This window comes from Pipistrellus kuhlii, unplaced genomic scaffold, assembly GCF_014108245.1.
Source record: "Pipistrellus kuhlii isolate mPipKuh1 unplaced genomic scaffold, mPipKuh1.p scaffold_m20_p_4, whole genome shotgun sequence".
NCBI classification, from domain to species: Eukaryota; Metazoa; Chordata; class Mammalia; order Chiroptera; family Vespertilionidae; genus Pipistrellus; species Pipistrellus kuhlii.
The window spans coordinates 58,957,569-58,980,389 of NW_023425540.1; the positions used below are offsets into that span (position 1 = coordinate 58,957,569).

Below are 22,821 nucleotides of genomic sequence, written 5' to 3' on the forward strand. Positions count from 1 at the left end.
CTCCAGGCACAGCCCGCTCTCAATCAGGAAGGCGTGGGACCACGCCCAAGCCCCGCAGTTAGTCTCTAGCCCCGGGGGAAGCCCCGAGCCCTCGACTTCCTGGTAGCGCAAACGCTGCTCGGTGCGCACGCGCGTACCCACCCCCAGCTCAGTCTGAGGCGGCGGGAAGTAGGCTTTCTGAGGAGCAACTGAGCAGCAATTGAGCAGCTCAAGACGACGGATCAATAAGCAAACGTCTCATTGGCTTACGCGCGCAGGCTCCCCATTGTCCAGCTTCCCATTGGACCGTTCAAGTAGGACCGGGGCGTGGCTCCAGGGGCTCCGCCCCCCGCCTCGGCCCAGCCTCGGGGGTCTTGGGCTGAAGGCGCCGGACGGAAGTGAGCGGGTGTCGCCCCTTCCCCCGCTCTGGTTCCCGTGAGCGCCGCCGCCGCGCCGCCCGCTCTCCGGCCAGCCGGAGCCTCCGAGCCGTCCCCTCGTCCCCGGCCGCGCGGAGCCGGGATGCACTGCTTCTGCGGTGGGTCCTCATCATGGAGACGAAGCGGGTGGAGATTCCCGGCGGCGTCCTGGATGATCTCTGCAGGTACCGCGGCGCCCGCGCCATCCCGGCCCGCTTCGTCCTCTCGGGTTCGAGGCCCGCGGAGGCCTCCCGCCCGCCCGTCCGCCCACAGCCGGGCCCCCGCTTTCCGGTCCCGCCGTGGAGCCCTTTCCCTGGGGGAACCCCACCCCCACCCCCCTCCGGACGACACCACCCCTCTTTTTCCGCCACAGCCTCGGCCTCCCTAGATCTCACCCCCATCCACCCCCCCGTCGCGGAGCCCCGGAATGTCCTCCTTTTCTCAGTTCCCCAGAAGCTTGGGTCGGTAGCGGTTTTGGCTGTTCCTACCCCTGCCCCCCGCCGGCTTCTCTGGCTCCGGCTTTTTCCGCCCCTTCCCCCTCCTCCCGCCGTCTCTGCCGAGAGACCCCGAGGCTTTAAACCTTAGAGTCCCGGCTCCCGGACCTCCGCACGGAGCAGTTTTCAAACTTACCCTTTTCCCTGCTACATTGTTCTGCAAACTGCTATAAAGAATCACTCTTGTTCCCCCCGAAACTTATAGTGGGAAGAGGAAAACAATGGCTAGAGTTGGTTTTCTTTTCACCCCTTACTTATCCTTCAAGGAAGTTCTCGACTTCAGGGTTTTAACTCCCCGCGTACTTGTACAAATGCAATGCCTTGCATGCTTCCCTTTTGTCAGCTGTGATTTCAGAGAGCCAAACGTGTAACATAGACTTAAAAATATACATACCCTAACCCCCCACCCCTCCCGAAGTGAAATTTTTGGTGCAGTACTACCCCGAGTTGTGACCAGGTGTAAGGGGGCTGTGAACTAATTTTAAATTGCAAGTGAGTTAAAGCTCCGACAAAATACCTGTTCCATTATAGTTAACTGTATTTGTGTCTACAAGTCTGCTTTTTAGGAGTTGTCTCGCATTCACATTTTTTTTTTTTTTAAGTAGGAAAGAACTAAGATTTATGAGGTTACTACGAGGCGCCAGGTACTGAGTCCTCCCGTAACTTTTTATTTAATCCCCCAAACAACCCTACTTTGTAGGTGCATTTATTTCCATTTTCACCTGACAGACTCAGGAGGTTGTAATTGACCCAAGCTCATGTTCATCCTACGTATTTCAGAAGATCAAGATTTGAAATAGGCCTTTTTCTTTACGGTGCTTGTGCTGTTTCTTCGCCAGGTGGATGTAATAGAAAATCAGATACAGCATTTTAAGCCTTACAAAAGAAAGGCACATGTAATTAAGTAAATAGAATACTTTTGCAACTAATGAATACTGTCACTGTATTTCTGTGGCAGTGGTATGATTATAATAGATTTGGATGAACCACTTAAAAGGCACTTATTTTCTGTAGTCCCAAATTTTGTAAGAAAAGGAAAAAAAAAACACATTTGGTGTCTGTATGGATAAATGACTAGAAGAACATGTTCCATTTATTTCCCATTTCCTTCAGCTTCTCTCCTGATGAGCCTAAAATTAAAAAAAAGGTAATATTTACATTTCATTTTATAAACTTAGATGTCTGTTATACTTTTTACTATTGGTTGATTGCAAAAGCTGAACAATAATAAATAGCATTTGAAAAACATGTGCATGTTTTTCCACAGTAAAGGCAATTCTACAGTGGCTAGGGTCTTGTTTCTTTTCTGTCAGGAAACCTTGCTTTGTTTCTTTTCCATCAGTCATGTGATAAGGCTCTTTTGATTGTCTAAATGCATTTTCCTTTCTTAAATTTTACAGATTGATCAAAATGATGCTGCCTTTTAGTTTTTTTCCTCTTTATTCCCCTTTAGTTTTTTTCCTTGATTCCTTCTACCGTGTTTCTCCGAAAATAAGACCTAGCGCTTGGAAAAATAAGACATCCCCTGAAAATAAGACCTAGCGCATCTTTGGGAGCAAAAATTAATATAAGACACTGTCTTATTTTCGGGGAAACAGGGTAGCTATTCTTTTTTTAAAATTATTTATTTATTTAAAACATATTTTAGGGGTAGCTATTCTTGAAATCCTTTTTTTTTTGCATTGTTTTTCTTTTTTAATTTTGGTGTTTTGCTTCATATTTGAACTATGATTCTTTTTTTTAATATATTTTATTGATTTTTTTACAGAGAGGAAGAGAGAGGAATAGAGAGTTAGAAACATTAATGAGAGAGAAACATTGATCAGCTGCCTCCTGCACATCTGCTGGGGATGTGCCCCCCGACCAAGGTACGTGCCCTTGACCGGAATCGAACCTGGGACCCTTCCGTCCGCAGGCCGATGCTCTATCCATTGAGCGAAACAGGTTAGGGCTGATTCTTTTGTATATATTTACCCCTCTCACCCAGTACCTCCAAGTTTTTATTTATTTTATTTAATTTTCAATTACAGTTTTACATTCAGTATTACTATGTATTAGTTTCAAATGTATAGCATAGTGGTTAGACAGTTATGTACATATCCAAAGTTTTTAGCTGTCCTTCCACCTTCTCCCATCTGCTCCTTTATTATATCCTCAGTCACATCCTCAATCATACAGAAGTCCTTTTTTCCTCCAGCGTTCCCCTCTTGGAGACTTCCACTCTCCTAGTCCAATCTGGACTGGTTCACTTGTCATACAGCTAGTGTTCTAAAATTCCCTTCTACCGCTCTCCCTGGTTGTCCCTATTTTCTCTAGAATCTCATGTTTTATGCTTTCTTGGTTTTCATTCTTATTTTGCTGGTGCACATTGTAATTTCCTTTGAGGGAGGTCATTAGGAAGTAACCTAATAACCTATGATTAAAATGTTTCCCCTTTCACACTTCATGTTCCCACCTGGTCCAGGGTTAGGGTTAGGGTAACAAGGTTCTAGGAAACCAGCTTTTAAATTTATTTAATTTTTTCTTTGGCACGGCCCAGGTTTTCCTTAGATGTTGAGTGATTCTTGGTTGCCTTTTCATATTTACGGTAAGATGAGATAGTAGAGGGGCTTATGGGGAGGCTTCTCCTGTTATGTGAGTAGATAGAAAGCTGACTCTTATCTTGGAGGGCTCTTGAAAACCAGGTGTGTTGAGTTTTGCTTTGGGGTACTAGTACCCAAACCTATCTGCTAAAGTTAGGAAGCAACCTCTGGTGTTCCCTCTTTTCCAATCCTTTGCAGGAGAAACTTCTGAAAAGGAGTAAAAGTGATATAAACGCTACATAAATAGAACTTGCTGTCCTCTACCTCCTGCCCCCTTTTTGTCCTATTTCTTATACTCATCCTTCTGCTTACCTTCCTTCACTTGGGCCTTTCTTTTCTGGGTTGGGATTGGATTTCTCTTTGTCTTTAGGCATTTTCTTACTACAGTGGTTGGCACACTCATTAGTCAACAGAACCAAATATCAATAGTACGATTAAAATTTATTTTGAGAGCCAAAGTTTTTAAACTTAAACTAAATAGGTAGGTACATTGTTATTCACTTAATTAGGATACTCCTAAGCTGGCCTTTGCTAAAAATCAAGGGGCCAAAGAGCTGCATGTGGCTCGGGAGCCATGGTTTGCTGACCCCACTGGGTTAGGATCTCCTAGAAGTTTGTTGAAGTGGGAATTTCTAGTTAAAGATAATAGATTGAACACAAACATCTCACTAAAACAGTAAAGTTTAAAAAAAAAATACATTTTTGATTTCAGAGAGGAAGGGAGAGGGAGAATGAGATAGAAACATCAATGATGAAAGAGAACCATTGATTGATTGCCTCCTGCACACCCCCTACTGGGGATTGAGCCCACAACCTGGTCATGTGCCCTCATCAGGAATTGAGCCATGACCTCCTGGTTTATAGGTCAAAGCTCAACTTCTGAGCCACATAGGCTGGGCTGTTTTGTTTTTTAAATGTGTAAATCCACAAGGAAAGTAAGAATGGGTGAAGAGGTGAGCAACAACCTTTGGAAATGATAAAGCAAAAGGGAAAGTGGTATATGACTTAGCAGACCTGATAGACCAGAATGCGAGAATACTATAGTAGTGCCAGTCTACTGAAAAATGGTAGAAGTGAATTTATATATCTTGTATACATACTGACAGCCCTCTGCCCCTTTCGCCAGCTCAGCTCCCAGAATATGACAGCTTCGCCTTTACCTTCCAGGTAAGAGGTTGGAAGGTTCTTCTCCAGGCATCTGACTAGCCCCATAAGGAAAGACCTAAAGATAGTGACTGACATTGGAAGTTCCTCAGTGAAAGTTTGAACTAGGTTCTGCAGTTGAGGCTCTTTGAAATGTGTGTAGTCTATTAAAGAACAGAGTATTGATTTCTGTAGTATTTTTTTGTAATACTTTAAATGTGAAGATTAAGCAGCTGTGATCTTTTCTGTTTGATTATATGAATGCATTTGCATATGTTCTTAGAATATGTTACTAGACATGGGAGAAAATCCTAGGGAAGGTTTTCTTGTTCACCTTTAATTCATTGTTACTGAGCCTTTAGTTTATCCCTGTATTTGTGCATAGAATGTAAATGGCCTCTTAAAAAAAAAAATCAGCTGTTTATTCCATACTCATCTTCTCTATAGTAATTTCCCCAAATTTTGCTTTCTTGATCAGCACTTCATTCTTGGTCCCTTTTCTCTGGTGATGAGTCAGTGATGAAGCAATTAAATATGTTAAAACTAGAGGACTAGTGCACGAAATTCATGCACGGGTGCTGGGAGTGTCCCTCAAACCAGCCTGCACCCTCTCCAATCTGGGATCCCTTGAGGGATGTTCGACTGCCCATTTAGACCCGATTGAGCCTAAACAGGCAGTCAGACATCCCTCTCACAATCCAGAACTGCTGGCTCCCAACTGCTTGCCTGCCTGATAACCCACTAACCATTCCCATGCCAGCCTGATTTATGTCTAACTGCTCCTCTTCCAGTCTGTTTGCCCCCAACTTCCCTCCTCTGCTGACCTGGTCATCCCTAACTGCTCTCCCCTGCAGGGTTGATATCTCTGACTGTCCTTCCTTGTAGGCCTAGTCCCTCTCAACTGCACTCCCTTGCAGGCCTGGTGCCTCCTAACTGCCCTTCCCTGCTGGCCATCTTGTAGCAGTCATATTGTGTCCACGTGGGGGCAGGATCTTTGACCATATGGGGAAAGCCATATTGTGTGTTGGAGTGATGATCAATCTGCATATTACTCTTTAATTAAATAGGATAGAGACCTGGTGCATGGGTGAGGGCCAGCTGGTTTGACATGAAAGGTGTCCTGGATCAGGGTGGGGGTTACCTTGGGGCGTTGGGCAGCCTGAGTGAGGGGTCTTTGGTAGTTTGCAGGCCGGCCACGCCCCCCTGGCGAGCCAAGCGGAGGCCCTGGTATCTGGAATTACCCTGGTATCTGGAATTTATTTACCGTACCTTCTATAATTGAAACTCCGTAGCCTAGAGCAGAGCCAAGCCTCCCTGCTCCGCAGCCATTTGTTTGGATTTGTTTACCTTCTATAATTGAAATTTTGTAGCCTGGAGTGGAGGCTGAGGTCAGCAAGGTCAGGCAGAAAGCTTGCCTTCTTCTGTTGCCTGGGAAACCCAAGCCTCCTTCCTGTTCTCTCTGGCTGTAGCCATCTTGGTTGGGTTTATTTGCATATTCACTCTGGCTGGTGGGCGTGGCTGGTGGGTGTAGTGGAGTGATGGTTAGTTTGCATATCACTCTTTTGTTAGGTAGTATAAATCATTTTGGCTTGTAAATAATTTGTATATGTTTTGTTTTTGACAGCCGATTTATTTTGCATATTCCCAGCGAGGAAAGAGACAATGCTATCCGAGTATGTTTTCAGATTGAACTTGCCCATTGGTTTTACTTGGATTTCTACATGCAGAACACACCAGGATTACCTCAGTGTGGGATAAGAGACTTTGCTAAAGCTGATATCCTTTTTGTTACAATAATGATTGTCTTTATTTTAGTAAAATACTTAGCACAAGTTTTATTTTGCTTGTCCTTCAGAATTATCTATTTGATAAAATGTATTTGGTTTCAAAAATTGTCAAATATAAATAGTAGAAACATTCAGTCATGTTCTTACTATGTAGAGGACCCCTTGAAATGCACACTGATGATTACAAGTAAATTTTATTAATATTTTTTTCTAAAATAGTTATCCTAGTTCTAGAAATCTGTGTTAGTGTCTTCTGCTTCCTCTTTTTTTTTGTTTTTTTTTTGTTGTTTGTGTGTGTTCTTTTTGCTGTTTGATTTAACCAGGCGATCTTTAATCAGATTACTATCTGTATGGGATAGAAATTTTTTTTTTTTTAAATATATTTTATTGATTTTGTACAGAGAGAAAGGGAGAGAGATAGCAAGTTAGAAACATCGATGAGAGAGAGTCATCGATCAGCTGCCTCTTGCACACCCCCTACTGGGGATGTGCCCTCAACCAAGGTACATGCCCTTGACCGGAATCGAACCCGGACCCTTCAGTCCCCAAGCCGACGCTCTATCCACTGAGCCAAACCGGTCTCGGCGGGATAGAAATTCTTAAGAAATTATTAAGTACAATGTTCAAAGCAATGTTTTTGGTTATGTGGCAACTTAGTAGAAAAGTCTTTGCCTTTGAAGAAGCATTTTTTTTTTCCAGATAAGATAGAAGCTTATCATAATTTATTAGTTACAAGAATTATATGACTAAGGTTATAAAAGAAGCTGTGTCACAAGGCAAAAAATAGTGAATTGTTAGTTGTCCTGATATTAAAGGTTTTTAAATTTTGAAAAAGGGTTAGAAAGATTTTGGGCAATTTTATGTTTTTAAGAGAGTTTAGGATTTTTTTAAATAGCTTGGAACGGGGAATATATCCCAGGTAAAGAAAATGGATTGAGCAAAGTTGGTGAGTTGGAATGAAATGAGGTATATATATTGGAAGTAAAATTTAATTTTAATTTTATTTTATTTTATTAGTTTTTCATTGATTTCAGAGAGGAAGGGAGAGGGAGAGATAGAAACATCAATGATGAGAGAGAATCATTGATTGGCTGCCTTCAGCACATCCCCTATTAGGGATGGAATCTGCAACCCAGACATGTGCCCTTGACTGGAGTTGAACCTGGGACCTTTTAGTCCATAGGCCTGCTCTTTATCCATGGAGCCAAACCAGCTAGGTTGGAAGTAAATTTTTATTGAGCAGAGGGTTCTTACGGGATAATAGTGGCCCAGTGCACAGATTCATGCACATTGAAAGGAAATTAATTAGAATAGCAGTTGCCAACCTTTCGGACCTTGTAGACCACCAGTGGTTTGAGGACCATAGGTTGGTGACTGCTGCTCCAAACGTTATCTTAAATCAGTGGTCGTCAACCTTTCAGACCTCACAGACCACCGAATTAGAATTTGGCCTGTGGAGTGGGACTGGGTGAGAGGGGCCATTCACACCCTGTAGTCAACTTCCCACAGTCCCTCCCGAGGCATCATGGCTCAAAGGGTGTCTGTGGAATGAGATGAGGGTCCCTCCAGCAGGTGCTGTCTGGGGACTGAAGGGTCCCAGGTTCGATTCCAGTCAAGGGCAGCATGTCCATTGGTTGCTGGCACATCCCTGGTGGGGGGTGTGCAAGAGGCAGTTGATCGATGTATCTCTCTCATGGATGTTTCTAGCTCTCTATTCCTCTCTGAAAAATCAATAAAATATATTTTAAAAGAAAAAAAAGAAAAGAAAACAGAAACCTGGCTGGTATGGCTCAGTGGTTGAGCATTGAACCATGTACCAAGAGGTCAGCAGTTTGATTCCCAGTCAGGGCATATGCCTGGTGGGGGGATTTACAGGAGGCAGTTGATGGATATTTTTTTCATAGATGTTTCTAGCTCTTCCTCTTCCTTTCTGTAAAAATTAATAATAAAAAAAAATCTTTAAAAAAAAGATGCAAACAGAATCTGGAGGTTTTCAGAGGACTTGAGGACTCTTAAGAATATATCTTTGGTTTGAGAAATAGTATAAGTTGTTATTTCCCCATTAACACTTTTCATAATAACTGTTACAATGATGAGTTATTTGACAGCATGGAGTATTGAAAGCCTGAGCATATACTGGATGGGGTAAAAGTAGGTTTACAATTGTTTATATGGAAAACCTATATATATAAAAGCCCAAGTGTTCGTCTAACCATTGTCTGGTACCTATGATGCTCACAGGCCTCCAGGGGCCGACGCTTAATGCAGGAGCTGCCATGATGCGCACTGGCCATTAAACAGGAATGACACATGGGCCTGGCTCCGACAAACCAACACTTGGCTTCCCCCAAGTGGGACCTTAATGCAGGAGCTGCCATGATGCGCACTGGCCATTAAACAGGAATGACACATGGGCCTGGCTCCGACAAACCAACACTTGGCTTCCCCCAAGTGGGACCTAAGTCCTGCCACTACCTTTGAGTGGCAGCCCACCAAATTGCAGCCAGTGTTGCCAAGACCCCCATGGCTCTAAATGCCCACAGCCCAGCTCGAAAACGGCCTCTGTGGGTGCTGGGTAATGACATCACGTAGCAATGCCCGGCTTCCTCTTCTTAGCGACTGGCCTTCTTGGAGTGTCTTCAGCCCAGGAACACAACTTGCTTTATAACCAGGTGCAAACATTTTATACTTTAACCAAATGTCTGTGTAGTGTTTTCACATTCCTCATTTGATCCTCACAGAAATCCTGGAGTAGGTAGATAGGAGACTCGGTAGAATCTTGTTTTCATTAGCTGGGAAACAGAGATTTAGAAAGTTTAGAAACTTGACCAGACTGAAAAGAAGTAAGAAGTGGTGGATCTTGAAAATGACTTCAGGTTTTCTCACTGTGCAAAATTATAGTCAAACACTGCTGCAGTTAAATATTTTACCCTTTGTTCTCCCTGTGATCTACGTACTCTGCTTTGTGATGATATTTACTGCTGTGTTGCTGACAATTACCTGAAAGAGAAGTTGGGGTGCTTCACTGGGCTTGAAAAAGTTTAGCTAAATCAGAAAGCAGGTCTAATTAAGCAAGTTTGTGAGATATATATATATATATATATATATATATATATATATATATATATGGCTAAGTTGACTTGTGCATGCGAGTTACATATAAAGCTCTCGATAATGCCAATTGCACATGTGTTTCGATCTGTCATTGTCGATTGTGAATTTGGTTGACATTTCTATTATGGAGAAAGGGCGAGTAGTGATATTAAAATATTCTTTTTAAAAAATATATATTTTATTGATTTTTTTCAGAGAGGAAGAGAGAGGGATAGAGAGTGAGAAACATCGATGAGAGAGAAATATCAATCAGCTGCCTCCTGCACACCCCCTACTGGGGATGTACCCGCAACCAAGGTACATGCCCTTGACCGGAATCGAACCTGGGACCCTTGAGTCCACAGGCCGACGCTCTATCCACTGAGCCAAACCGGTTTTGGCTAAAATATTTATTCTAATTAATTTCCTTTTAATGTGCACGAATCCATGCACCAGGACACTAGTAATACAATCCTAATATATAAAAAGCCAGGGGCTGTCATGACCAGAAACAATCAGACAGATGACTGAATGCAGGCTGTGTGGGCTGACCTGGCCAGCAGTGGGATTAATGAGGGATGACCAAATGACAGAGCAGCCTGCGTGGGGCAACCAGGCCAGCAGGGGGTTTAGTGAGGGACTATCAAATGACTGAACAGGCTGGGTGGGGTGACCAGGCCAGCAGGGGGAGCCTGTTGGGGATGACCAGACAGGCCGGGGATGGGGTGGGGGGGAGGGACCAGCAGTGAGATGTGGCCAGGCCGGCAGGGCACCAGGGTGGGCAATTAGGTGTGATCAGGCAGGCAGGCAGGCAGATAGATGAGTAGTTAGGTGCCAGTGGTTCTGGACTGTGAGAGGGATGTCCGGCAGTTGGACATCCCCTGAGGGGTCCTGGATTGGAGAGGGTGCAGGCTGGGCTGAGGGGACCTCCCCCTTTCCATGCATGAATTTTGTGCACCAGGCCTGTAGTAATTAATAACTCAAAAATAAACTCTGTTTTGTGTACTCAAAATTGTAAACCTGCTTTTCCCCTTCCTGTACTGTGCAAGTTTAAGTTTTTACTTTAAAAAAAAAAATTATTTTACTCTGCCCAGTTTTTGGGAGGGGGCATGTCCAGTTTCTTTTGAAATGGGCTATATTTTAATACCCATATTTACTTTTCTCTATTATCCTTGGTAAATCTTAAAAAATGTTTTTAATTGTAAAAGCAATACATGCAAATGGAAAAGAAACACAGTATGTAGAGTGGTATACTTTATCCCTAGTTCTACTTCCATAGTTAACCACTTTAACTTATTCTGACAGTTTCTACCTCTTACCAGTATATATACTGTACTTGTTTCTTGCTATTCACTTCAGTGTCTGTTAACTCCTGATATGATGAATTTGACTCAATGAGAAGTATTTGAGGTGTTCACATGGTCCTGAATTTATTTATGTTCACTTAGGGATCCAGGACTATGAGTAACCAAAGCTTACTTAATTAACATCTAGGCTAAATGCACAAGTTAACAATGACATATTCAAGAGAAAACAAATGTGAAAAAAGCAAGAGGGTTAAACTTAAGTGAGGTGAACATTTGAGTAATTTCATAGAAAATACACAGTAGGTCTCTTTCTGAATATATGTGCTCAGGCTGTATTGGGGAAGAAAGTAACTTCCTTAACATTATGTATACTCTTCAGTCATTGTCCATTTTTGCTGCCTCAAGGCGAAGACGTGGAAAAAGTTTTGGATGAATGGAAGGAGTATAAAATGGGAGTACCAACATATGGTGCAATTATTCTTGATGAGACACTTGAAAATGTGAGTAATAAAATGAAAGATTTTTAGTGGAAAAAAAATAGAATTTCTACAAATGTCTGAAATTAACGTTTTTAAAAATACATTAGAGTTTTAGTGCTGAAAGGTCAATTTTTTTATGAATTTTGTCTGCATTCTGTCTTAATATTTTATACTTGTTACAGTATAGCTTATTGCAGAGTGCCCTTTCATTGTTGAAGGAATACTTTAAAATGGGCAGAATACCTTTCTTCACTCTTTCTAGTAGTATATCCAGAGTCATGAGAGATAAAGCAAATACTATATCAAATTATTGGTGATTAACTTACCTGAAGGAAGGAGAAAAACACGTTTGACTTTTAGAAAGGCGTGTGGGAAAGCAAGACAAGTTTTATTTCTATCTCTGCTTGTTTTGTAGGTACTACTGGTTCAGGGATACCTAGCAAAATCAGGCTGGGGATTTCCAAAAGGAAAAGTAAATAAAGAAGAAGCTCCTCATGATTGTGCTGCTAGAGAGGTGAGTTACAACTGTTGCTGCTTTTGGTCACACCTCTCCATCATTTACTCTTCCCTTATTTGTTTCTATTTTCTTCATTGTCTATTATCTCTAACTCGTATGAGGAGGGATAGCATTTCTTCTTACCTTTCCTTTTAGAATTGGATTTGCAATTATTAAAATATTTTGATTAAATTTATCTTTTTTAAAAAAAATATATATTTTATTGAGTTTTGCACAGAGAGGAAGGGAGAGAGAGAGAGAGTTAGAAACATCAATGAGAGATGTGCCTCTTGCACATCCCCTACTGGGGATGTGCCCGCAACCAATGTAGGTGCCCTTGACCGGAATCGAACCTGGGGCCCTTCAGTCCCCAAGCCGATGCTTTATCCATTGAGCCAAACTGGTCCTGGCTTTTTTTTTTTTTTTTTTTTTTTTTTTAATCTTGGCTTTCAGACAAGGCACAATTTGAGCTTTTCTAAGAAATTGATAATTGTTGTTCAAAACCCACTCTAGCTTCCCACTACCTAAAGGGTAAAGTTTAATTCTTTAAGTATTGATACTCCCTTCCTTACTCCAACACAAAACTTAGCCTTCCTAAATTTGTTTTCATTTATAATCAAAAGGATTTATTGTTTGTCCCTTGAATTTGACTGGTTTGTCTCAGCCTTAAACTTTTGCTTATATTTTTCCTACTGAAACTTCTCTCTCCTTCCCGACTTTTCAAGTCCTATCTACGTACCTTTCTAGACTCAGCTCAATTTATCCTCTTTTTTTTTTCTTCCTGAAGTACTGTCACCAACTAGTTCTATACCCAGAAACTGACCTTTTTATTTGTAAGATGAGGTTTAGCATGGATAGTTTCTAAAGTTTATTCTTTCTTTTTTTTTTTTTTTTTTTTTTTTTTTTATATATTTTATTGATTTTGTACAGAGAGGAAGGGAGAGAGATAGAGAGTTAGAAACATCGATGAGAGAGAGTCATCGATCAGTTGCCTCTTGCACACCCCCTACTGGGGATATGCCCGCAACCAAGGTACATGCCCTTGACCGGAATCGAACCCGGGACCCTTCAGTCCCCAAGCCGACGCTCTATCCATTGAGCTAAACCGGTCCCGGCGAAAGTTTATTCTTTCTTAAAATTTTCTTTTTAAATCTAATGAGTCAGCTCTATCTCACAGTAGTCTCTGAACTGTAATAGCACTTGTCTTTATCTTTTGTTTGTCATTAATTATGTAGTACCTTGTGATAGATTGTGTACTGTGTTCTTATTTATCAATTCCTTAGTGTTTATCATCATTACTATTTTTGACTCAGTATTTTCTTTTAAAAAAAATATACTTTTGATTTTTTTACAGAGAGGAAGGGAGAGGGATAACTTGTGATTTTTTTAAGTGTATTTTCTAATATAATTTACCTTTTTGATTTGGATCAATATGAAATTTTGTTTTAGAGTTTTTGTTTTGCTCTGAGAAACCGTAGTTCCTTAAATTCATGGAAAAATTATTTTACTTTGATAATAAGAATTGATCTTAACTTCTCTCTTTTTTGATCTTCATAACATCCTGATAGGGGACCTTGTTAGAAAAGGCTTGAGTTTAATTTATATAAAATTTTGGATTAGAATTAAAACAATTTTTTTATGAGTTTATTTGAGCTCAAACAGAGTTGCTGGGAAAAAGATCTCAAATGATCCCTGGATTAGAATTTTTAAAGGCAAGTTTTGATTTTTATATGACCACCATTGTCATAAAGAGAGAAAGATTTTGGTATTAAGGTAGAGTATTGCTCTATTAGTCTACATAGGCTGTCACAACAAAATACCACAGATTGGGTGACTTAAAGAGCAGAAATTCTTGTTCTGAGTTTGGGAAGTCCAAGATCATGGTGATTATTGGATTCCTGGTGAGAGCTCTCGTCCTGGCTTGTAGCTGGCAGCCTTCTCACTATATGTTCACAAGGCCTTTCCTGATGCTAGAGAGGGAGGAACTAGTGTCTCTTCCTTTTCTTATAAGAGCATTAGCCTTATTAATCCCATCCATATGACTTTTTAAAAAATATATATTTTTTATTGATTTTTCACAGAGAGGAAGGGAGAGGGATAGAGAGCTAGAAACATCAATGAGAGAGATACATCGACCAGCTGCCTCCTGCACAACCCCCACTGGGAATGTGCCAGCAAGCAATGTACATGCCCTTGACCAGAATCGAACCCGATACCTTTCAGTCTCTATCCATTAAGCCAAACCGGTTTCGGCCCATATGACTTCTTTTAACCTTTATCACCTCACAGGCCCCATCTCCAAATACAGTCACATTGGGGGCTTGGATTTCAGCATAAGAATTTGAAGGAACATAGTTCAGTGTATAGCAGTTGCCATTTTTGAGGGATGAAAGTGTTCAACTAGTTCTACAGTTGCAGTTTGTCATTCTGCTGCTGGGTGGTGCTGTAGTATAAGATAAGCAGCACTGTTTAAGAGGAGGAACCACCAGTGTTCAGTCTCAGATGAAAATTAGATTGCTATCCATTCTTAATAGGAGTTTATATTAATATCACATTGTTCATTTTATTTTCACCTTATTAACATACAAAGAGAGGTTTTATCCTAATTTTCAGCTGCCATTCATTAGACTTAGACTGATGTCTTAAGCACCTTTTCTCTAGCTTTTAAGTTATGCTGTTCTACCATGGATGATTAGCCTTATTAAGTTGCTAGTATTTTAATTTGCTTATTATTGCATTTTATTTTGGTTTATTATAATTTTATTAATATTATTTCACTATATATTGCTACATCCCATAAGGAGTGTGTATATGGACTGAGCGTAAAGAAGCAGGGGCAAGTTGGCTTCTCAGGGAGAAGGTTTTTTGTTTGTTTTTTAAATTGATTTGAGAGAAAGAAACCTATTTTGTTGTTCCACTAATGTAGTGGTCCTCAAACTTCGGCTCTCGAGCGACATGCGGCTTTTTGGTCCCTTGAGTTTTTAGCAAAGGCCACCTTAGGGTACCCTAATTAAGTTAATAACAATGTACCTACCTATATAGATTTAAGTTTAAAAAATTTGGCTCTCAAAATAAATTTCAATCATTGTACTGTTGATATTTGGCTCTGTTGACTAATGAATTTTCTGACCACTGCACTAATGCATTTATTGATTGATTGTTGAATGTGCCCTGACCAAGAATCAAACTTGCAACCATGCCATATGGGGATGATGCTCTATCTTAGGGGTGTCGAACTCAATCAGAGAAGGGGCCAAAATCTAAAATCCAGCCTAAATCGCGGGCCGAATGGTTTACTGAACAGTCATAAACTGTCATTGTGATGGAAACGCAGCGGAGTGCAGTGATGACAGCGCGGTGAGGGCCACATTGCAAGGCCTGGTGGGACGGATTTGGCCCGTGGGCCTTGTGTTTGACACATGTGCTCTATCTAATCAACTGAGCTTACCCAGCCAGGGTCAGGGAGAAGGTTTGAATGATTGTTGATAGAAAGCTAAGGTTTATCTTACTTAGTAATTTCCAGTGTTCTCTTTTGACCTTTTGATTCACCTTTGTTGTTTTTTTCTGATCACTTTTATTCAGTGAAGTAGATTTATGACAAAAATGAAAAATGTTTTCTAGATATTGTTGAAAGAATATGTTAGGATAACCTCACTATTTTTGTTGTTAGTTGTGAAACATCAGCTGATCTTGAGAACAGGCAAGGGATACGCGGCAGTTCACTTGTAGGTGTTTTTTTTTTAAAAAAATATATCTTATTGATTTTCCACAGAGAGAAAGGCTTGGTGGATAGAGTGTCGGTCTGCAGACTGAAAGGTCTCGGGTTCGATTCTGGTCAGGGGCATTACCTTGGTTGCGGGCACATCTCTGGCAGGAGGAGTATAGGAGGCAGCTGGTCGATGTTTCTCTCTCATCGACGTTTCTATCTCTCTATCCCTCTTCTTTTCTCTCTGTGGAAAATCATTAAAATATATTAAAAAAAAAAAAAGTGGTAGGTTCAATTCCTGGTCAGGGCACATACCGAGGTTGTAGGTTCGATCCCCAGTCGGGGTATGTGTGGGAGGCAACTGATGAATCAATCTTTTTCCCTCTCTCGCCCCTCTACCCCCCCCTTCTGCTGGGGGCATATCTGTCTGTCTCCTTTCTCCCCCCCCCCCCCCATCTCTTCCTTTCTCCTTCTTTCCTCTTTTCTTCTGTTCACTTTCTCTCAAATCAATATAATTTTTTTTTTTCATGTATGTTATTCAAAAATTTTCTCAGTAAATACTGCCCTGACCAGAAATCGAACCTGCAACCTTTTGGTATATGGGACAATGCTCCAACCAGCTGAGCCACCCAGCCAAGACAATATGTATTTCCCCCCCACAGTTTAGCATATTTCGGAGTGTATAGAAATTATGATAGAAATGAATTAGATGTCCTAGATGAATTTAAATTGACAGTCACAGACTTCACATGCCTGAGAAACATATAGATGTTCCCGATTGAGGAAGATAGGAAGATGTACATCAACTGACAAGGAGGGAAGAGATAAAAAAAAAAATTGGGTAAGAAGTGCCTCCACATGCTTACCTTGAAGAGATTCAGACCTGTGCACATGTTTTAATGTCTCTGCTCGATTGGTTGAGGAGATGCTAAATATAGAGGGAAGGGGAGGAACTCCAGCATATAAGATCCACAGTGATTTTTAGCTGCTGAGAGTCCAGAGTTGTTTTGATTTTGAGGGTGAAGTGGGTAAGGACATTGTTAGAGTATTACAATTGTTACTTGAAGGAGAACTTTAAGGCTAGAAGAGACAAAAAATAAGTGTTTTTTTGTTTTGTTTTAACAGAAGCCCAGTATTTAATCAGATTAAGCATGGCTTCTTTGGTTGCTGAAAAGGTGAGAGGGTTAGATGTAACATTAATTCCTGAGATTTACTTTCTTTCAATTCATCCTTCCCCAGCCTTTGAGGCCTTCCTAAGGAAAGGCAGTCTTAGAACCATTAACCCAGCTGCCCAGTTTTCAGTTCTTTTGCATTTATATCCCCACCCCCACCCAGTTGGTTGTAGCTATAATTTTGAAATCTGTCCATTTAAATGTTAGTATTCACAATTCAATTTTCATGTTTGAAAAAGTTTTATTTATATAAGACATTTAAAATCTGTAGTTTGGCATATATGTCGATTCATGGATCCTGTATCCCACAGAACTCAGAAAAACATTTTACTTACAAAGCACTGATTAATTAGAAAAGAATATAACTCAGGAACAGCGAGATGTACAAGATGCATCCGGCAAGGGATGGGGAAAGGACGTGGAGTTTCCATGCCTTCTAGAGCAACATTCTCCAAATCTCCTCGTGATCAAAAACCTTCAGGTTCTTGAAATCTGTTCTCTTGGGTTTCTGTGGAGGCTTTGTGACTCTGGTATGGCCTATTAAATCATTGGCCACAGGGAATGAGCCCAGTCTCAGCCTCTCTTCCCTCCCGGGAGGGTTCCAACCCTCTGCTCACTTCGTTGGTTCTCCTGGGAACCAAGGCTCCATCCTTCCCAGGGGATTTAAAAAACTTCATTGCCCTCGCTGGTTTGGCTCAGTGGATAGAGCAAAATGGCTTGCCAACTGAAGGGTCCCAGGTTTAATTCTTTCTAAGGGCACATGCTTTGGTTGCAAGCTTGATCCCCAATAAATAGGGGGCGTGCAGGAGGCAGCCGATCAATGATTCTCTCAAATCATTGATGTTTCTCTCTAACCCTCTCCTTTCCTCTCTGAAATCAATAAAAATATTTTTAAAAATCACGTCATTAACATAACAAAAGATACTTTGATGCTCTTATCACTAGGAAATTCCAAGGGTTTTAGGAACTGTGCACCAGAAAGAAGACGACCAAGTAAAAATATATTTATTATTGTAAATCACAATATCACAAATGTCCCTTCATTGAATAGCTGAAGAAACACTCAGATACGTAAAAAAGTTTTACCATATTGGAACAATTTAATAGAGGCAGAGCTAGAACTAGACCCTGGAATATTCTGCCTAGTGCTTTCATGCCTTTAATTGCCTGGATATACCTGAATTTTCACCTTTGAAATAAGCAAATTTTAGTAAATTGGAGGTCTGATAGCAAAAATTGAAAATTATTGCCCTAGCCGGTTTTGCTCAGTGGATAGAACATCTGCCTGTGGACTCAAGGATCCCAGGTTCGATTCCAGTCAAGGGCCTGCCTGTACCTTGGTTGCAGGCACATACTCAGTAGGTATATCAGGAGATAGCTGATTGATGTTTTTCTCTCATTGATGTTTCTAACTCTTTATCCCTCTCCCTCTCTGTAAATCAAAAAAACATATAACTAAAGTACATATATATAAAAAAATTGAAAATTATCATCCAAATTTTTTATTTCCAGGTTTTTGAAGAAACTGGTTTTGATATCAAAGATTATATTTGTAAGGATGATTACATTGAACTTCGAATAAATGACCAGCTTGCTCGTTTGTACATCATTCCAGGAATTCCAAAAGACACAAAATTTAACCCGAAAACTAGAAGAGAAATTCGGGTATGGAATTGAAAATACTTTCAGATGGCTGGGTGAAGTAGGAAATGGCTTTCAGAAACTCTGATAATCATATTAACTAAGTGAATTGTTTTTTTCTTGTGTTTCAGAACATTGAATGGTTCTCCATAGAGAAATTGCCCTGTCATAGAAATGATATGACCCCAAAATCCAAACTTGGTTTGGCTCCTAACAAATTTTTTATGGCTATTCCCTTTATCAGGTATGTTCATATTTCTTGAAATTAAAAAACAAAAAACTACCTTCATAATTCTGATACTCAGTTTTTTCATATAGTCTAGTTTTAAAAGTGAATTCTTAATGTTTCCATAGACCATTAAGGGACTGGCTTTCTCGAAGATTTGGAGATTCCTCAGACAGTGACAATGGATTTTCCTCAACTAGTAGCACACCAGCTAAACCTACTGTGGAAAAATTGAGGTAAAGAAATATATTTAAAAAATATATATATATATATATTCATAGGATTCTGACTTTCTGATAGTTTTTTTTTTTTTTTAAATCAATCTTTATTGTTCATATTATTACAAAGGTTCCTCATTTCTTCCCCCCTCGACCAGGTTCCCACCCCACCCTCCGCCCCCTCCCCATCCCCCATTGTCCTCATCCATAGGTGCACAGTTTATGTTCAGTCTCTTCCTCCCTCCCTTTCCCCGAAAGTAAATCCCTTTTCAGATAGTAAATCAGTTACTTAGCATTTTCTCATATCAATAATACCTCCACATGCCCAATGATACACTTCACACAAAAGACATTTCCAAATAGGTCAACCAGCCTCATCCAGGCCCCACCCAAGGCACTCACAGATCAACACCCCAGCGCTATACTAACTCAACACATCCAGATCTAAGCCTTCATCACTTGATTCAGCAGACCGTCAAGTTCCCACAAAAGTTTCCAGCCATGTCTGAGAGGCAGCCGTGGGGCAGGGGCAGGCGAGGAGCGAGCTGTTCCGGGCCTGGCTGCTCCGGGCCTGGCCTCTGTTGCTCTGGTTCGTTCCACAACCAGCTGCTCCGGGTCTGGTCACTGCCGCTCTCGACCTACTTGCTCTGGACTTGGCTACTGCTGCTCCCTTTCTGATAGTTTTTAATACAGTAGCATTTTGCTTCTAAAGTTTGCAGAGATGTTAGACTCCTTTATAGGAGCTACTTTGTTGTTGGATTTTTAAAATGTTTCTGAGATGAAAGGGAAGGAACTTTTGGCACATTAAAAAAATTATACAAAGAGTGTACCAACTCTTGAGATGATTCCATCGAAGAAGAGGAAAAGAGAAATCATCTGTGTGTGATTATACTGTTACTTCTCTGTTCTCATATTCTACTTTATTTCTAAATATATATTTTAATTATTTTTTTACAGAAAGGAAGGGAGAGGGATAGAGTTAGAAACATCAATCAGCTGCCTCCTACATACTCCCTACTCAGTATGTGCCTGCAACCAAGGTACATGCCCTTGACTGGAATCGAACCAGGGACCCTTTAGTCCACAGGTCGACGCTCTGTCCACTGAGTCATATCGGTTAGGGCTCTCATATTCTACTTTAGAAATACTTGAGTTTCTGAAGACAGTTGAATGGAACATATATTGAGGTCTGTTTCTTGTGTAGAGGAGGTGAAGGATGCTCATGTATTACTTGTTCAGAAAGAACTGAAGACTTGAGTGAAGACTTTGTTTGCCTCGTACTATAAAGAGTGACTATTACATGGTTATAAACCACAAGAACATTTTTTTGGTTGGAACTAAATAATATATAAATCATAATTACAGAGTAGGCTGAGTAATTTTGTTCAATAAGCATATATATTTGTAGTCAATTTGTTAGAACTTTGCCTATGTTAGGTTAAGAGAGTTGTTTTTACATTTTCTTTAATTTAGATGTTCTGTTTTTAATCCCAGAACTTCAAAAATTAAACAATAGAAGGAAACCACATTGGCAGTGAATATTTTTTAAATACATAGAGAATATTCCATTTTATTTGGGTTTTATGAGGACAGGTGCTTGAACTAAATGTAAATGTCATTTTTACCTATCAGAAACTGATTATTATAATCAAATTATATACCTCTAGGTATATGTGAAACAGTTAAAAAGTATAAAATAAGCAAGAATGCAGCCAGTTTTGAAAGATACAAGATACTGTTGAAAAGTTATAAAATAATGAGTGGGGAAAAAATATTGACCGTTTATGTTTGGAAAATCTGTATGAGATGACAACCATACCTTTTAGTCTTAGGGTTTATGGTGTTGGAGAGTAGAATAAAGAGATAATAAACCTTAACTACTTTAATCACATTTCAGGTTTCTTAGGGAAGGAAGTACGTGTTTTTAGCATAATCTAATGTCTGTGATAATGTATTGAAGTATCTGAATTTTTTCTAAAAGAGTTGATAGTCTAAAATTTTATTTATTTATTTTTAAAGATCATGGTTTATTTTATTTTATTTTATTTTTAAAATATATTTTCATTGACTTTTCAGCGAGGAAGGAAGAGAGAGATAAGAACATCAATGATGAGAGAGAATCATTGATCGGCTGCCTCTTGCACGCCCCTTGCTAGAGATTGAGCCCATAACCTGGGCATACTCCCTTGACTAGAATTGAATACAGGACCCTTCAGTTCACAGGTTGATGCTCTATCCACTGTGCCAAACCGGCTAGGGCAGTATAGTAATTTTTAGGGGAGAAAGAGGAAGAATTCCAAAATATTCAGAAACAATCCTACTGTATAATATGGTTCTTTGGATTAGCGACTGTGTTGTATTATACATGGGAGTGTATTATAGAACGGGATTTATTTATTCCAAACTATTGTGTGAGTGCAATCTTCCATAATGAAATTCTTTTGCATAAAAATTTATGACTAGGTCTTTATTTGCTCAGCCTTTGTCTTGGGCCCCTTAATATTTTGCTTTGGATTATAGCTTAATTTTTCATATCCTTTTCCAACATAGATGTGGTCCATAACTGACCTTTGTAGAATCAAACTGTATACTTTAAACATGCCAGTAAGAATATGAGTAGTCTGTCCTATTAAGAAGGAAAGTTTATTTACATTTGATTCAAGTACCATATTTTTCGGACCATAAGACGCACTTTTCCCCCCCCAGAAGTGGGGGGGAAAAGTCCCTGCGTCTTATGGTCCAAATATAGCCTACACATATACTTTAAAAAAAAAGTTTTTTTACTTGCCCGGCTCTGTGTGGTCTGTGTGCTTGCCCGGCTCTAAAATGGTTCTAAATGCTGCTGTTTACTTTACAGGGTTGATTACATGTGTTTATGACTGTGATGTTGGGTTTTAATGCACATAAAATATTTTAGGACACTATTTGTTTCAGAATCTTTTTTTCTTCATTTCCCTTCTCTAAAAACTGGTGCGTCTTATGGTCCGGAGCGTCTTATGGTCCGAAAAATACGGTAAATTTAGGCAGAATTGTTTTCACATTTTTAAATGTATAACCACTCATAGGGAAGAGATGGTATGGATAGTTCAGAAAAGTTTCGGATTAAAAATAACGGATTATTCATTCAAATACTCTTCTGCATGCTGGTGATATAGACAAAGCAGACTTACACTCCAAAAGTGGGAGATAGTCAATAAGAAAGTAAAATTTGTAATCTATAAGATAAATTATCAAAGTGGTAGAAGAGCTATAAGAGAAAATTTTCTGATGTGATTTTTATTTTTTTTATTTTTAAAAATTTTATTTTATTTTATTCTATTTTTTTATTTTTTAAATCTTGGTATAGTCGAACCAAATTCCGCCACAGTCAGCAGTTATTTCCGGAAGGTTCCCCAGGTGACCAGTGGGTAAAGCACAGGCAGCCCCTGCAGCAAAAGCCATATAATAATCATTCTGAAATGTCTGACCTTCTAAAAGCAAAGGTAAGTGATATACATTTAAAGATTTTCATAACTTTAGGTTATTTGTCTTTGAAACCTATCTGAGTTGAGGAATTGCTAATTAATAGTTTTAGAGCTCTAAATTGTTGATGAAAGAATCCTGTGTTCCTGATTTGTGATATGAAGTTGGCCCTAAGGCTCCTTAACTTTTATATCATGGTTATAAATTCAATAAGTGAAAGGATTAATATCTGACTTTGTTATATATGCTATCAGCGAAAAATTCCTTACTGTGTTGTATTTTAGTCTATGATTATACGACAGTTTATTCTACTCTTTAAAATTTTTATTTTTCAATTGCCATCAACAGGCAATATAAGAGTAGTTTCAGGTATAAAACAGTGATTATAAATTTATATAACTTACAAAGCTATCACCCTAAGTCTAGTACTCATAACACACCATCTATGGTTATTACAATATTACTAGAGGCCTGATGAATGAAATTTATGCAAGAGTAGGCCTTTCTTCCCCTGGCTGCCGGCACCAGCTTCCCTTGCAGCCCTGGCTTCATTCGGAAGGTCATCAGAAGCATATTTGGAAGGACGTCCAGTCTAATTAGCATATTATGCTTTTATTATT

The 22,821-nt window shown here is 39.9% G+C and overlaps 1 protein-coding gene across 3 annotated transcripts in view; it reads left to right on the top strand.

The window, feature by feature from the left end:
- DCP2 (decapping mRNA 2) overlaps positions 1-22,821 on the top strand; it is a 58,109-nt gene that overhangs the window by 22,580 nt on the left and 12,708 nt on the right. Inside the window, exons 1-8 of one of the 3 annotated variants that reach the window (XM_036410935.2) lie at positions 208-580; positions 6,239-6,390; positions 11,174-11,301; positions 11,696-11,794; positions 18,167-18,319; positions 18,427-18,539; positions 18,650-18,757; positions 22,086-22,221. In XM_036410935.2, coding sequence (XP_036266828.1) covers positions 528-580; positions 6,239-6,390; positions 11,174-11,301; positions 11,696-11,794; positions 18,167-18,319; positions 18,427-18,539; positions 18,650-18,757; positions 22,086-22,221 — 942 coding nt within the window. In that variant the 5' untranslated portion in view covers positions 208-527. Of the gene's footprint in view, positions 1-207; positions 581-6,238; positions 6,391-11,173; positions 11,302-11,695; positions 11,795-18,166; positions 18,320-18,426; positions 18,540-18,649; positions 18,758-22,085; positions 22,222-22,821 lie in introns of those variants that run through there. The other 2 variants (XM_036410937.2, XM_036410936.2) reach the window with 2 other exon arrangements.